This window comes from Microcaecilia unicolor, chromosome 6, assembly GCF_901765095.1.
Source record: "Microcaecilia unicolor chromosome 6, aMicUni1.1, whole genome shotgun sequence".
NCBI lineage: Eukaryota > Metazoa > Chordata > Amphibia > Gymnophiona > Siphonopidae > Microcaecilia > Microcaecilia unicolor.
In genome coordinates, this window is record NC_044036.1 from 345,639,364 (window position 1) to 345,655,745 (window position 16,382).

Consider the following 16,382-nt stretch of genomic DNA (forward strand, 5'->3'; position numbering starts at 1 on the left):
AGAAGGTATTCTCCGAGGACAGCAGGCTGATTGTTCTCACTGATGGGTTGACGTCCTCGGCAGCCCCCTCCATCGGAAAGTTTACTAGCAAAGGCCTTTGCTAGTCCTCGCGCGCCCATGCGCACCGCGCATGCGTGGCCGTCTTCCCGCCCGAAACCGGCTCGAGCCGGCCAGTCCAGTATGTAGCAAGACAATACACTTCAAGGGAAGACTCAACTCCAAAGGGGAGGCGGGCGGGTTTGTGAGAACAATCAGCCTGCTGTCCTCGGAGAATACCTTCTACAGGTATGTAGCATTCGCTTTCTCCGAGGACAAGCAGGCTGCTTGTTCTCACTGATGGGGTATCCCTAGCCCCCAGGCTCACTCAAAACAACAACCATGGTCAATTGGACCTCGCAACGGCGAGGACATAACTGAGATTGACCTAAAAAATTTACTAACTAACTGAGAGTGCAGCCTGGAACAGAACAAACAGGGCCCTCGGGGGGTGGAGTTGGATCCTAAAGCCCAAACAGGTTCTGAAGAACTGACTGCCCGAACCGACTGTCGCGTCGGGTATCCTGCTGCAGGCAGTAATGAGATGTGAATGTGTGGACAGATGACCACGTCGCAGCTTTGCAAATTTCTTCAATGGAGGCTGACTTCAAGTGGGCTACCGACGCAGCCATGGCTCTAACATTATGAGCCGTGACATGACCCTCAAGAGCCAGCCCCGCCTGGGCGTAAGTGAAGGAAATGCAATCTGCTAGCCAATTGGATATGGTGCGTTTCCCTACAGCCACTTCCCTCCTATTGGGATCAAAAGAAACAAACAATTGGGCGGACTGTCTGTGGGGCTGTGTCCGCTCCAGGTAGAAGGCCAATGCTCTCTTGCAGTCCAATGTGTGCAGCTGACGTTCAGCAGGGCAGGAATGAGGACGGGGAAAGAATGTTGGCAAGACAATTGACTGGTTCAGATGGAACTCCGACACGACCTTTGGCAAGAACTTAGGGTGAGTGCGGAGGACTACTCTGTTATGATGAAATTTGGTGTAAGGGGCCTGGGCTACCAGGGCCTGAAGCTCACTGACTCTACGAGCTGAAGTAACTGCCACCAAGAAAATGACCTTCCAAGTCAAGTACTTCAGATGGCAGGAATTCAGTGGCTCGAAAGGAGGTTTCATCAGCTGGGTGAGAACGACATTGAGATCCCATGACACTGTAGGAGGCTTGACAGGGGGCTTTGACAACAGCAAGCCTCTCATGAAGCGAACAACTAAAGGCTGTCCTGAGATCGGCTTACCTTCCACATGGTAATGGTAAGCACTGATTGCACTAAGGTGAACCCTTACAGAGTTGGTCTTGAGACCAGACTCAGACAAGTGCAGAAGGTATTCAAGCAGGGTCTGTGTAGGACAAGAGCGAGGATCTAGGGCCTTGCTGTCACACCAGACGGCAAACCTCCTCCAATGGAAGAAGTAACTTCTCTTAGTGGAGTCTTTCCTGGAAGCAAGCAAAATGCGGGAGACACCCTCTGACAGACCCAAAGAGGCAAAGTCTACGCCCTCAACATCCAGGCCGTAAGAGCCAGGGACTGGAGGCTGGGATGCAGAAGTGCCCCTTCGTCCTGTGTGATGAGGGTCGGAAAACACTCCAATCTCCACGGTTCTTCGGAGGACAACTCCAGAAGAAGAGGGAACCAGATCTGACGCGGCCAAAAAGGAGCAATCAGAATCATGGTGCCTCGGTCTTGCTTGAGTTTCAACAAAGTCTTCCCCACCAGAGGTATGGGAGGATAAGCATACAGCAGACCCTCCCCCCAGTCCAGGAGGAAGGCATCCGATGCCAGTCTGCCGTGGGCCTGAAGCCTGGAACAGAACTGAGGGACTTTGTGGTTCACTCGAGATGCGAAGAGATCTACCAAGGGGGTGCCCCACACCTGGAAGATCTGTCGTACCACACGGGAATTGAGCGACCACTCGTGAGGTTGCATAATCCTGCTCAACCTGTCGGCCAGACTGTTGTTTACGCCTGCCAGATATGTGGCTTGGAGCCCCATGCCGTGACGGCGAGCCCAGAGCCACATGCTGACGGCTTCCTGACACAGGGGGCGAGATCCGGTGCCCCCCTGCTTGTTGACATAGTACATGGCAACCTGGTTGTCTGTCTGAATTTGGATAATTTGGTGGGACAGCCGATCTCTGAAAGCCTTCAGAGCGTTCCAGATCGCTCGTAACTCCAGAAGGTTGATCTGCAGATCGCGTTCCTGGAGGGACCAGCTTCCTTGGGTGTGAAGCCCATCGACATGAGCTCCCCATCGCAGGAGGGACGCATCCGTGGTCAGCACCTTTTGTGGCTGAGGAATTTGGAAGGGACGTCCCAGAGTCAAATTGGAGCAAATCGTCCACCAATATAGGGATTTGAGAAAACTCGTGGACAGGTGGATCACGTCCTCTAGACCCCCGGCGGCCTGATACCACTGGGAGGCTAGGGTCCATTGAGCAGATCTCATGTGAAGGCGGGCCATGGGAGTCACATGAACTGTGGAGGCCATGTGGCCCAGCAGTCTCAACATCTGCCGAGCTGTGATCTGCTGGGACGCTCGCACCCGCGAGACGAGGGACAACAAGTTGCTGGCTCTCATCTCTGGGAGATAGGCGCGAGCCGTCCGAGAATCCAGCAGAGCTCCTATGAATTCGAGTTTCTGCACTGGGAGAAGATGGGACTTTGGATAATTTATCACAAACCCCAGTAGCTCCAGGAGGCGAATAGTCATCTGCATGGACTGCAGGGCTCCTGCCTCGGATGTGTTCTTCACCAGCCAATCGTCGAGATATGGGAACACGTGCACCCCCAGCCTGCGAAGTGCCGCTGCTACTACAGCCAAGCACTTTGTGAACACCCTGGGCGCAGAGGCGAGCCCAAAGGGTAGCACACAGTACTGGAAGTGGCGTGTGCCCAGCTGAAATCGCAGATACTGTCTGTGAGCTGGCAGTATCGGGATGTGAGTGTAGGCATCCTTCAAGTCCAGAGAGCATAGCCAATCGTTTTGCTGAATCATGGGGAGGAGGGTGCCCAGGGAAAGCATCCTGAACTTTTCTTTTACGAGATATTTGTTCAGGGCCCTTAGGTCTAGGATGGGACGCATCCCCCCTGTTTTCTTTTCCACAAGGAAGTACCTGGAATAGAATCCCAGCCCTTCCTGCCTGGATGGCACGGGCTCGACCGCATTGGCGCTGAGAAGGGCGGAGAGTTCCTCTGCAAGTACCTGCTTGTGCTGGAAGCTGTAAGACTGAGCTCCCGGTGGACAATTTGGAGGTTTTGAGGCCAAATTGAGGGTGTATCCTTGCCGGACTATTTGCAGAACCCACTGATCGGAGGTTATGAGAGGCCACCTTTGGTGAAAAGCTATCAACCTCCCCCCGACCGGCAGGTCGCCCGGCACTGACACTGGGATGTCGGCTATGCCCTGCTGGAGCCAGTCAAAAGCTCGCCCCTTGCTTTTGCTGGGGAGCCGCGGGGCCTTGCTGAGGCGCACGCTGCTGACGAGAGCGAGCGCGCTGGGGCTTAGCCTGGGCCGCAGGCTGTCGGGAAGGAGGATTGTACCTACGCTTACCAGAAGCATAAGGACCAGTCTTCCTTCCCCCGAAAAATCTTCTACCTGTAGAGTTAGATGCTGAAGGCTGCCGGCGGGAGAACTTGTCGAATGCGGTGTCCCGCTGGTGGAGAGACTCTACCACCTGCTCGACTTTTTCCCCAAAAATGTTGTCCGCACGGCAAGGCGAGTCCGCAATCCGCTGCTGGAGTCTATTCTCCAGGTCGGCGGCACGCAGCCATGAGAGCCTGCGCATCACCACACCTTGAGCAGCGGCCCTGGACGCAACATCAAAAGTGTCATAAACTCCTCTGGCCAGGAATTTTCTGCACGCCTTCAGCTGCCTGACCACCTCCTGAAAAGGCTTGGCTTGCTCAGGGGGAAGAGCATCAACCAAGCCCGCCAACTGCCGCACATTGTTCCGCATGTGTATGCTTGTGTAGAGCTGGTAAGACTGGATCTTGGCCACGAGCATAGAAGAATGGTAGGCCTTCCTCCCAAAGGAGTCTAAGGTTCTAGGGTCTTTGCCCGGGGGCGCCGAAGCATGCTCCCTAGAACTCTTAGCCTTCTTTAGGGCCAAATCCACAACTCCAGAGTCATGAGGCAACTGAGTGCGCATCAGCTCTGGGTCCCCATGGATCCGGTACTGGGACTCAATCTTCTTGGGAATGTGGGGATTACTTAATGGCTTGGTCCAGTTCGCAAGCAATGTCTTTTTCAGGACATGATGCAAGGGAACAGTGGACGCTTCCTTAGGTGGAGAAGGATAGTCCAGGAGCTCAAACATTTCAGCCCTGGGCTCGTCCTCCACAACCACCGGGAAGGGGATGGCCGTAGACATCTCCCGGACAAAGGAAGCGAAAGACAGACTCTCAGGAGGAGAAAGCTGCCTTTCAGGAGAGGGAGTGGGATCAGAAGGAAGACCCTCAGACTCCTCGTCAGAGAAATATCTGGGGTCTTCTTCGTCCTCCCACGAGGCCTCACCCTCGGTGTCAGACACAAGTTCACGGACCTGTGTCTGCAACCTCGCCCGGCTCGACTCCGTGGAGCCACGTCCACGATGGGGGCGTCGAGAGGTAGACTCCCTCGCCCGCATCGGCGAAGCTCCCTCCGCCGACGTAGTCGGGGAGCCTTCCTGGGAGGTGGCCGCGGTCGGCACCGCACGCGGTACCGACGTCGGGGACCTCAACCTGGGCGATGGACCAGCCGGCGCCACGCTCGACGGTACCGGAGGCGCAAGCACCGCCGGTACCGGAGGGGTAGGGCGCAACAGCTCTCCCAGAATCTCTGGGAGGACGGCCCGGAGGCTCTCGTTCAGAGTGGCTGCAGAAAAAGGCTGAGAGGTCGATGCAGGCGTCGACGTCAGAACCTGTTCCGGGCGAGGAGGCTGTTCCGGGCTGTCCAGAGTGGAGCGCATCGACACCTCCTGAACAGAGGGTGAGCGGTCCTCTCGGTGCCGATGCCTGCTGGGTGCCGAATCCCTCGGCGACCCAGAGCTCTCGGTGCCGACACGGGGAGGAGACCGGTGTCGATGCTTCTTCGACTTCTTCCGAAGCATGTCACCGGAGCTCCCCGGCACCGACGAGGAGGACGTAGAATCCATCCGTCGCTTCCTCGGGGCCGAGACCGAAGAGGGTCGATCCCGGGGGGGCTGTACCGCAGGAGCCCTCAGGGTAGGAGGAGACCCACCCGAAGGCTCACCGTCACCAGCAGGGGAATGGACAGCCCTCACCTGCACTCCTGACGATGCACCTCCGTCCGACGACATCAGCAGACGAAGTCTCGGTACCACCGACGTCGATGCAGTCGCCCGATGCCTCGGCGCCGATGCAGAGGTCCGATGCCTCGATGCAGTCGATGGAGCGGCAGCCAAGGAAGATGGTCCGGACGCTGACGACGTCGATGCACTCGATGCCTCCGGTGCCGATGTCGACGAAGAGCCCGAGAACAAAACGTTCCACTGGGCTAATCTCGCTACCTGAGTCCGCCTTTGTAACAGGGAACACAGACTGCAGTTCTGAGGGCGGTGCTGGGCCCCTAGACACTGAAGACACGCAGAGTGCCTATCAGTGAGCGAGATTACCCGGGCGCACTGGGTGCACTTCTTGAAGCCGCTGGAAGGCTTCGATGTCATGGGCGGAAAAATCACGCCGGCGAAATCAAAGGCCGAAATGGCGAAAATTGAAGCACCAAAATTTAAAGGGAGAAAAATCTCGACCGAGGCCAAACTAGGCCTACCCCGACAACGAAAGAAAACTTACGGGGCAAAAGCTTGAAAATTACGGGAAGGGCAGAAAACCCGAAAGGGTCTTCCGGAACACTTCCGGAGCGCTTCCCGAACTTTTTAAAAGAAAAACAAGGAAAAAACACGTCGAAAAGGACGCGCGAGGTCGACTCTCTGGGGCACGAACGGCGTAACACGACCGTACCGAGCGCGGACGAAAGAAGACTGGCCGGCTCGAGCCGGTTTCGGGCGGGAAGACGGCCGCGCATGCGCGGTGCGCATGGGCGCGCGAGGACTAGCAAAGGCCTTTGCTAGTAAACTTTCCGATGGAGGGGGCTGCCGAGGACGTCAACCCATCAGTGAGAACAAGCAGCCTGCTTGTCCTCGGAGAACTCACTATACGCAGGATGCAAAGAACAAATATTGAGAAAACTTCAAACAGCCCAGAATACAGCAGCCAGACTCATTTTCGGAAAACCAAAATATGAAAGTGCAAAACCCTTATGTGAGAAACTACACTGGCTCCCACTCAAGGAACGTATCATCTTTAAAGTATGCACATTAGTTCACAAAATCATTCATGGTGAAGCCCCTACATACATGTCTGACTTAATAGACCTGCCACCCAGAAACGCTAAAAGATCATCCCGAACTTTCCTCAATCTCCACTTCCCTAAGTGCAAAGGCATAAAATACAAAGCACTGCATGCATCAACCTTCTCTCATATGAGCACACAATTCTGGAACACACTACCACGCAACCTGAAAACGATCTACGAACTATCCGACTTCCGCAAACTACTGAAGACTCATCTCTTCGAGAACACCTACTGCAAGGACCAAAACACATGAATTCACACACACTATAGAAAAGCACCAATTCACTCTCTTCTGAATTCTCTTCCCCATACTTTCACCACACTTAAAACCACACTCACAGATAAAACTGTTACACCCTAATATCCTTTCATTATTGTCCTATCGCCCTACCATTTCCCCATTGTCACATTCCATTGTTTCTATTCCTAGATGATATTTTGACTTTGTCTTCCCACAACTCTTCACAATGTACACATAATCGTATTATGACCAATTTTTTTTTATTTATTCACAACGCATTGTAAGCCACACTGAACCCGCAAATAGGTGGGAAAATGTGGGATACAAATGCAATAAAATAAATAAATAAATAAAATACCGAGGGCACTCAGTTTATTTATTAGTCCTCTATGCAGAACCGTGTCAAAGACTTTGCTAAAATCTAAATACAATACAATGAGCGCTAGATGTGGTGTATGAGGAAAAGGGAAGAAGAATAAGGGACTCTAGGGTACATATTTTTACAAGAAAAAATAGACTAATGCGATAATGATGCTTAATGATCTGATAAATGATGCATAGGTTTCTCTGACAAGTTGAGCACATTTATTTATTTGTAGCATTTATACCCCGCTCTTTCCCGCTCGATGGCAGGCTCAGTGCGGCTTACAATAAATGGGAACAAAGTGTGACAGAGATGACATAGGTTCAGTGCAGCTTACAATAAAAGGGAATAAGGTGTATCAGACATAACAAAAGATATGGACTTGTTGAGTGTGTTGAGTGTGTCACTACTGTTTGGTCCACAAACAGGTTTAAAATAAGAACTACCAGGCCTGGACTAATGAAGAACCTTAGTCCTACAATTCCCATTAACCAATCTCATGTGATTTTATTTTGCTCCAGGGTGTATTTGGCTTCAATTATAATGCCCACCTTCAGTCTTTCTTCTTTTACTGCCCCAGAGTTGCTTGGAATGGCAAACATAGGACAACATCAAACTATTCATCAAAGAGACCTTTGATCCAGGAAGAGATTTATAAATAAAACATCTCTTTTGTTTTACAGAGGCAATATAACTTACCGTGTAGGATCTTGCTGTAGATTGAAAATTCTTCCAATGCTCACAACATTGTGCTGGTTCTCAGGACCTCCATAGCTCAGAGTGACCTGAAACCAGAAATAAATCTGTTGGAACCCAGGCAAGGAAGGGTGGGAAAGGTAAGAAGAAAGACAAGAACTCAGGGAGAGGATCGAGGTAAACGATTCATGAAGTGGGTGAGATTGATTTACCTGTTTCAGGATAGATCGAAGTCTCTGCAAATTCTCCAAGTGGGAGTGGAAAAGTGATACGTGTAGCAGTTTTACCTCCAGAAGACCTTCGATAATGTAACCAATGGTACAGTCATCAGGGAGACGCATCTTCTCAGCAGTGCTTATAAAGTTTCCCATGCTGGAAAAAACATTAGAGAAGGTTCAGCATGTTCTGGAACACCACAGCCCCATAGAACAGAAATGTATTCACCTGGGGAGGGCTGTTTTCAATAGGACATCTACAGGGAAAAACAAAATATGTACTCACAAACTGCCCACTCTATTTTAGTAAAAGTATTCACACTGTACTGAAGGTGTCCCCAGGATGGGGTACAACCTGTGTGTAAACCTCTATATCTACCTTTCCAAGTAAAAGCATATTTTTACATTGATAATGGGCAAAAGAAAAATATAGTCTTACTGCTAATTTTCTTTCCTTAGGTCCAACCAGACCAGTCCAGAACTTGTGGGTTATGTCTATCAGCCAACAGCTGGAGACAGACCAATGAAATGCAAGCTCTGCACTATAAAAGGCACAATGCAGCCCCAGCTCACCAGTATTACTGTAACAGAGCAAATGTAGACTAACAAAACATTGGAAACTAAATATTCGAAGAAACCAGCCGAAAGAAACATCATCTTGGGAAATACCCAGAAGCCCTCTGGACCACCAGAGCAAATACACCAGATAAAAAGGAAAACAGTTACAAAAACAGTAAAAAAAAAAAATAATCTTCTCTAACTACAGAGAGGGTTTCTGGACTGCTCATGTCAGTCTCTAGGAAAGGAAATGAAATTAGCTGGTAAGAACAAAATGTTCCCTTCCTTTCTGTCTTAACAAGACCACTCCACAACTTATGGGATGTAGCAAAGCAATCCTTACTTAGGGTAAGAAGACACTCCTACCGATAGCACACCACCTCCAAAGGAAGCCTTATTTCTAGCTTGCAGATCCAGCCTAAAAACCTAGCAAACAAATGCAAAGAGGACTACAAATTTCTCCTGGTGAAACTGAATGAGATTTGGCCCAAGAGGTAGCCACTCCTGTAGCCGAATTAGCCCTCAAACTAAGAGGGACTTCAACTAAAGATACTAAGAGAGGTGACAAGACATTTTTCAGATATGCTGGAGAAAGGAGGAAGGCTAGAAATGGAATTGTAAGACTGAAAGCTGCCAACTGCTGCTACGTGGAGAGTGATGAGGAAAGAGCGGACGTTCACAGAAAACAAAATCCTGGAGAAGGACTGCAGTTGGCTGCCAAGGGCACATATGGGAATGGAATACATACTGCACCATTTTACGTGTTTATAAACAACTTGAAAAACTGAAGGTAGACAAAGCCATGGGGCTGGATGGGATACACGCAAAATGAAATGGTATTCTACTGAAACACTGCATTTACGGAATCCCAATAGAGAGGTTTTAACAATGATGAAAGAAAGCCAGGAGTGTTTAAGAGGACAGCAGAGTAAAGGATGCAAATTATCCCCATCAACTTCTAATTTATTTGTTAGTCTGTTGGCCTTGATTTTACAGTCTTTGGGGAATAGTTCATATTCCTATGCAGATGACTTTCTTTTGGTATTTTATGTTTCAACTGTTTTTTATTATGAAAGAAATCAACATATCCACATCTTATAGACATTATAGAACTAATACAAGTATTTTTTTGTTCCTCCATTATCTTGTAACAGCATAATAAAACAATAATTATCTTACACAAGGATAGTGTGTTTCTTTTTTCTTTCTCTGTGTGTTTCATTAATTTGTATTATCCATGAGTTCAACAGAACATTGCATTATTGTCAACATCTAACATAACCAAATATTGTGCCACCTTCATTATCCGATATTAGTACAACAAATCCATTATTAGTTCCCACCATAGTATAATGTTGCATTCTTCCATCCTTATATCTACTATTTCCCTTTCCCCCTTCCCACCCTCCCTGCCCTCTTATTCTTCATGGTTCCCCCTGTAACCTATAAAATTCCCCATACTTTCCAGTATCGCATAAAGTCCACTCATAAGGTATTAATAATCAGACTTCGCCCTTTCTGCGTCATTTTTTCCAAGTAGCATCCCCAGATTTTAAGAAATCTCGTTTTTCTTTTATCATTTCCTTTAGCCTCTTTTGCTTCCCAAACCAACAATTGATGTACCTGATTACGCCAATGCCAGAAATTTGGCGGGTTGTGTGTAGTCCAGTGCTGCATAATACATTTCCTTGCTATCAAACATAATTTGCGCTTTAGCAATACTTTATCTGCATTTAAACTCGATTGTACCTCCTTCATATCCAATATGAGATGTAATGGATTCATATCTACTCTACTACATAACATACCTGTAAGATAGTTAGTTATTTGTCTCCAATATCGTTGTATTAATACACATTTCCACATCGCATGATAAATGGAGTTCTCGGCATTATGACATTTTACACAAAGAGCTGTTTCTATACCCCCTGCTTTATACAATTGAACCTGTGTAAAGTATGCCCTGTGTATCATTCTAAATGCACATTCCCTATAATCATTTCCCCCTATCAGGCATGGAATACTTTTGATTTGTGCCATTATATCCCAGGATTGCAAGTTCCTTCCCATATCTTTTTCCCATTTCTGTTTCAACAAAGTCATCTCCTTCGCAGGAGTTAGGCTCCATAGTCTCTGATATAATTGCGATATAGAAGGGGCATTTTCTGTAATTTCCTCAAAGAAGGTAATAATTTTATTACCTAACCTAATTATAAGTGCTTCTTTATTTAAATTTTGTATGTAATGTTTAAGCTGATAGTGCGCATAAGTATCTTGCCATCCAGGTTCCTCTTGATGAAGCAGCTGCGGCAGTGGCTTAATATCCCCATTCTCTCCTAGTACGTCTGCCAGGGTTTCCACACTTATCTTTCCCCAGTCATCAAAGATTTTGTTCTCCATTCCTGGTTGGAAGGCCGGATTCCCTCTAATACTTATTAACTCCGTTATTCTCGAGTCTCCGCCTAATAGTTTGCCTATAAATTTCCATACCTCTCTCATGGGTTTAAGTAAAATATTGTGCCTAATTCTAGGAGGAGTTTCCCCGCTCCGCAAATGCATTAGGGTAGTAAAGTGATATGGGTTAAATAATGCATCTTCCATCTCTATAGGTGTATAGTCGGAAGCATGAAATAATCTATCTCTCACCAGTCGCAATAAACATGCCATATTATAATATTTAAGATTGGGAATTCCCAAACCCCCCTGTCTCCATCCTCCCAACATGTATTTTTGTTGTATTTTAGCTTTTTTCTTAGCCCAACAGAATCTGAGCAGCATTCGGTATAAGCGCTTTATATCTTTCTGCAACAGGGCTATTGGTAAGATCTGCAACATATATAACCATCTCGGTAAGATCACCATTTTAAGAAGGTTGATCCTCCCTATGAGCGAGAGTGTTAGCGTGCCCCATGATGCCAACTGCTGTGCTGTCTGTTCCAGTAATTTTTCAACATTTAAATGATATAGCTCTTTTGGTCTGGCCGGCAACTGTATACCCAAATATACAAAAGATTTATGTGCCTGCTTCAAAGGGAAATCTCCCCCCCATAACTCGTGTATGTCCACATTAATTTGAAGCGCTTCTGACTTGTCTATATTCAGTTTGAAACCCGAATAATCTCCATATTCTCTGAAAATTTGTAAAAGATTCTCTAGAGTATCTTTTGGCTTCGTAATAATCATTAACAAGTCATCCGCAAATGCAGCTATCTTAAATTCCTGATTTTTAATATGTACCCCTGTTATCGCTGCACAATCATGTATGTCTCTAATTAATGGGTCTAATTGAAGTGCAAATAACAGAGGCGACAAAGGACAACCTTGTCTAGTTCCCCTAGTGATCTGAATTTCCCCCGATATATTTCCATTTACCAGCACTTGTGCCCTTGGGTTATGATATAGTGCTCTAATTGCCTGCACAAAGGTGCCATTAAATCCATATTTCTGTAGCACCGAGTATAGAAAGGGCCATTCCACTCTGTCGAATGCTTTTTCTGCGTCGAAGCTGATCATCACAGCTTGTTCTTTGGAGTGACCTAGTCCTTCCAATGACGCCAAAATATTCCGCAAGTTTTTTGTACTTGTTCGCCCTTGGACAAAACCCACCTGTGCTGGATGAATTAGATGAGGCAATATCCCTCCTAATCTTTTGGCCAATATTTTTGCAAATAATTTTGCCTCTTGATTAATTAGGGAAATGGGTCTATATGATGTAACCAGCTGTTCATCTCGTTTTGGTTTAGGAAATACTACTATCCTAGCTAAATTCATATTATCAGACAAGGCCCCCTTCTCTATCCAGTCATTGAACATTTCAGTCAAGGTAGGGAGAATCGAGTCCCCCATCATCTTATAAAATTCTGCTTTAAAACCGTCTGGACCTGATGCCTTGCCTGATTTACTTTGTTTGATTGCCCATCCTACCTCGTCTTCACTAATCCTAGCATTTAGCCGCTTTCTGTCTCTACTTTGCAGCCTCGGAATGTGAACACCCTCTAAGTAAGACTCCCCCTGTAGCTCGTCTTGATCTGCCCTCTTATAAAGTTCTTGATAAAAATTTTGAAAAGCTTGTCGAATTTCTTTATTAGAGTGTATGAGTTTCCCATTTTTTTGTTTAATAGTTGTTATATTTCGGGAATTAACCTTAGATGCTATAAGTCGAGCTAAATATTTGCCCCCTTTATTCCCGTGCTTGTAAAGTTGAAAGCGATAGTAGGCCTGAGATTTCACTTCTCTCTCATGTAGTTTGGCATTTAAAGTTGCTTGTATGGTCAGAATCTCTTGTCTGATATCATTACTAGGGTTCATACCGTATTGGCGGTGTAATTTACCTAAAAGTTGTTCTAGTCTCATTATTTCTCTGTCTCTCATTCGTTTATAGTGCGTGACATAGCTAATTATTTCCCCCCGCAACACCGCTTTCGCTGCTTCCCAGTAAGTGCTGATCTCATCCACTGAGCCTTCATTAAAATGCTTAAATTCTGCCCATTTAGCATGTAAAAGCTCCCCAAATCTTGCATCTTTAATTAAGTATGTTGGAAACGTCCAGCTTTTTAGCAAGTCTTCATCCTCTCCTCCCTTCCATGTCATTCCGACCACTGAATGATCCGATATGACACAGGGATCTATGTGTACCTCAGTAATGTCTGTTATTATAGTTCGTGATACCAGCAAGTAATCAATTCTTGATGCTGACCCATGTGCTCTAGATTGGTGTGTGTATTCTTTCTCCATAGGATGCAAGGTGCGCCAGACATCTATTAAATCTAATATTTCACATAAATCCGGTAGACCCCTAGTATCTATTTTTCTTCTCTCCTTAGGCGGGTGCGATCTATCCATATTCGGGTCCCAAGTCATATTGAAATCTCCTCCCATCACTAGGGGTAAGTTTTCCAGTTGAGTGATTTGGGAAAGCAATTTCTTATAGAATTTTAAATCTAACACATTAGGAGCATAGACATTTCCCAAAATTATAGTTTTTTTATTAATGGTTACTATGCTTAGCACAAATCTACCCTCTGGGTCTGAAATAGTTTTATGTATCTTGATTGCTAGCCCTTTCCGAAAAAGTATGGCTACTCCCCCTTTTCGACCCATTGCCGCAGCTGCCACACAATCTGCCACCCACCATTTGGCTAATTTGGCATGCTCCTCTGCTGACAAATGTGTTTCTTGGAGCATTGCAATATCTGCTCTTATATGTTTAAGATGGCGCAATATTTTTGATCTCTTGATGGGGGAATGTATTCCCCCCACATTCCAGGATGCTACCTTAAGTAGTTATCATTCATATAGCGATTTTCCATCATCTGATTACCTTTTACTATCAAGAGTAGCCAGCCCAGCCTCCAACCACTCCTGTTCATACCCCATGTTCTCATTTTCATATTTATTTGCGTCTGTAGGTTACATTGAGTTACTCTCTTCCCCTTCCCCCCCTTACAGTGTCTTGTAGTTATCTGTTCCCTAACCTCCCCCCTCTCCCCATTCCCCCCCATTAGCCCTCTCCTTCCCGTAGGAAGCAGGTCACTTTCAACGCTCCTCCTCCCATTATTTGTATCCGTCCCTTTTCTGCTCGTTCTTCCATTAATGATACATGTATGTGTGAGTAAGTATTACCTCTTTAACATTCAGTCCCCCAACACATTTGACATTTAGATTTGCCATTCTCTACAATTATTAAGCAAAAGCAGTATTATTAGTCATAAATAATCTTATGATTATCAGATTCTTTCAAACTAAGCTTGTTATACTTTTAAATCTAATGTAACTGATTTCAGGCTCTACGACTTATATGACCTGCAGTGTCAACTTGTTATCAACAACAGTAGTATCTTAACCTTATTATACTATATCTATTATAACATATTTTTATGATTGTGTGAGTATGTATTACCTCTTTATCATTCAGTCCCCCATCTCATTTGACTTTTAAATTTGCCAGTCTCTACAATTGTTAATCAAGAGTAGTATTAGTCTTATGAGATCTTAGTGTTGTCAGATTCTTTCAAACCTAGATTGTAATACTTTCAAATCTAATTTAACTGATTTCAGGCCTTGCAGCTTACATTATCTGCAGTATCAAATATCTAACAACAAAAGTAATATCTTAATATCCTTATACTATATCTATTATAACATACTTTCCTAATATCCAAGATTCTTGGCCACTTTTCATGCTTAAATCGTCCTTTCCTGTTATCCTGTTTGTGTTTCAATTGGCCCTCTAATGGTTTCAGTGTGCATTATGTCCACCTTAAATCCAATTTGTGTCGCTGTTCAGTGTGTCCATTGATAGTCTCTTTTATGTATCATCTGCCCCAACATCCTCTGTTTATAATTCTCATTTCAATTATAGGTCTCTTCTTTATACTTTTTTCTCAAGCATTTAGCGAAGTCAGTTAGAAAATGTCTTTTTTTCAGCAGTGCAATCCTTAGCTCTCAAGTTTCCGGCCTCTCTTCCATCTGTTGCACAAATAGTTTTGCTTCTTCCATAGTGGTAAACAACTTTGTGCCCGAAGAATGAATGATTCTCAACTTTGCAGGGTATAATAGCGCAAACTTAATCTTTTTATTCACCAACGCTGAGCATATCGATGAAAACTTTTTTCTTTGCGCCGCCACCGCCGATGAATAATCTTGAAAGCAAAGAACTCTGCGGTTCCCGCTGTATAGTTCTTTGCCGTTGCGCAGGGCTTGCAGTATGGCGTTTTTGTGACTGAAATTGAGAATTTTGCAGATGACTACACGTGGTCTTCCCTCCGCCACGTTCTTCGGCCCTAGTCGATGTGCACGCTCGATTCTTAGCGGCCCCAACATCTCAGGTAACTCCAGTTCTGCTGTGAACCACGTTTCAAGAAATTTGCTGAGTTCACGATCTCCTTGCCCTTCAGTTAGTCCCACAATTCGGAGGTTGTTCCTCCTCGACCTATTTTCTAGGTCTTCGAGTTTGTCGTCGTATGAGGTAATTGTTTTCTTCAGTTGATTTATCTCTGCTTCTAGTACAGTGACTCGGTCTTCCGTTTCACTGGCCCGCTGTTGATATTGCGCCATATCCGTTTGTATTTGGGCTATACTGTTATTAAGGGATTCCAACTTGTTGTCCAGGGAACTCAGTTTTTTATCTAATATTACCTCTAGCGCTTGTGTAACTTCTCCCACAATTTCCGCGGCCCAGGCGGACCCCACCTCCGACGTTCCCGGGCTCACCGGCGCCGCCATTTTGTCTCCAACTAGGCGAGTTTTTTCTTTTTCTTTTCTTGTGTTTTTTGTCGCCATTGCCGTAACCTTCTGCACTCAATCCGTTCACTGTGAGTTCGGCTATTGTTCGCTCTCAGTTAGCAGGATGTTAATCTTTGTTTGCAGCGATTTTTTGCTTAGATGTTTGAGGAGAAGGCAGGAGCGATCCAACTAGCGCCCACTCCCGCTCATAGCGTCACGTGACCTCTTGGTATTTTATACCAACCCGAACTTTGTGAATTTCAGCCACTTCAAACATGCTTGGACCACATAGCAGGATGGTTGAGAGACCACCATTTAGTTCTGAATCCTGAGAAGACAGTGGCCTGCTGGATCAATGGGTCACTGTCTCCAAAAAAACATCCCTTTCTCTTTGATCAATAGGCTTATTTCTCTGGTCTCATCATTCCATTATCTTGGAATAATTTTGCATTCCACTTTGTCTTTTGGCCCCCAAATCTCACAAGTTGTTAAAACAGACTTTTTCTTTCTATGTAAACTAAGGGCTGTTCAAAATCTATTCAATTTCGATGCTCTTTGTTTGTTACATTCTAGATATGACTACTGCAACATCGTCTATGCAGCAATTAATAAACACAACCTTAGAAGATTACAAACCCTACACAATACTGCAGCATGTGTTCTCTGCCAAACATTTCGTTTTGATCA

The 16,382-nt window shown here is 45.9% G+C and overlaps 1 protein-coding gene across 3 annotated transcripts in view; it reads right to left on the reverse strand.

Annotated features, from left to right (window-relative positions):
* Window positions 1–16,382, reverse strand: part of RFNG (RFNG O-fucosylpeptide 3-beta-N-acetylglucosaminyltransferase) — a 58,463-nt gene that overhangs the window by 16,393 nt on the left and 25,688 nt on the right. For all 3 annotated transcript variants that reach the window (XR_003942366.1, XM_030205185.1, XM_030205184.1), the window contains exons 7-8: window positions 7,911–8,070; window positions 7,702–7,787 (exon numbers count right to left, since the gene is read on the reverse strand). Coding sequence is in view for 2 of the 3 variants with exons in the window: in XM_030205185.1 (XP_030061045.1) it covers window positions 7,702–7,787; window positions 7,911–8,070 (246 nt within the window). In the remaining variant the exon portion in view is untranslated. The remainder of the gene's footprint in view (window positions 1–7,701; window positions 7,788–7,910; window positions 8,071–16,382) is intronic.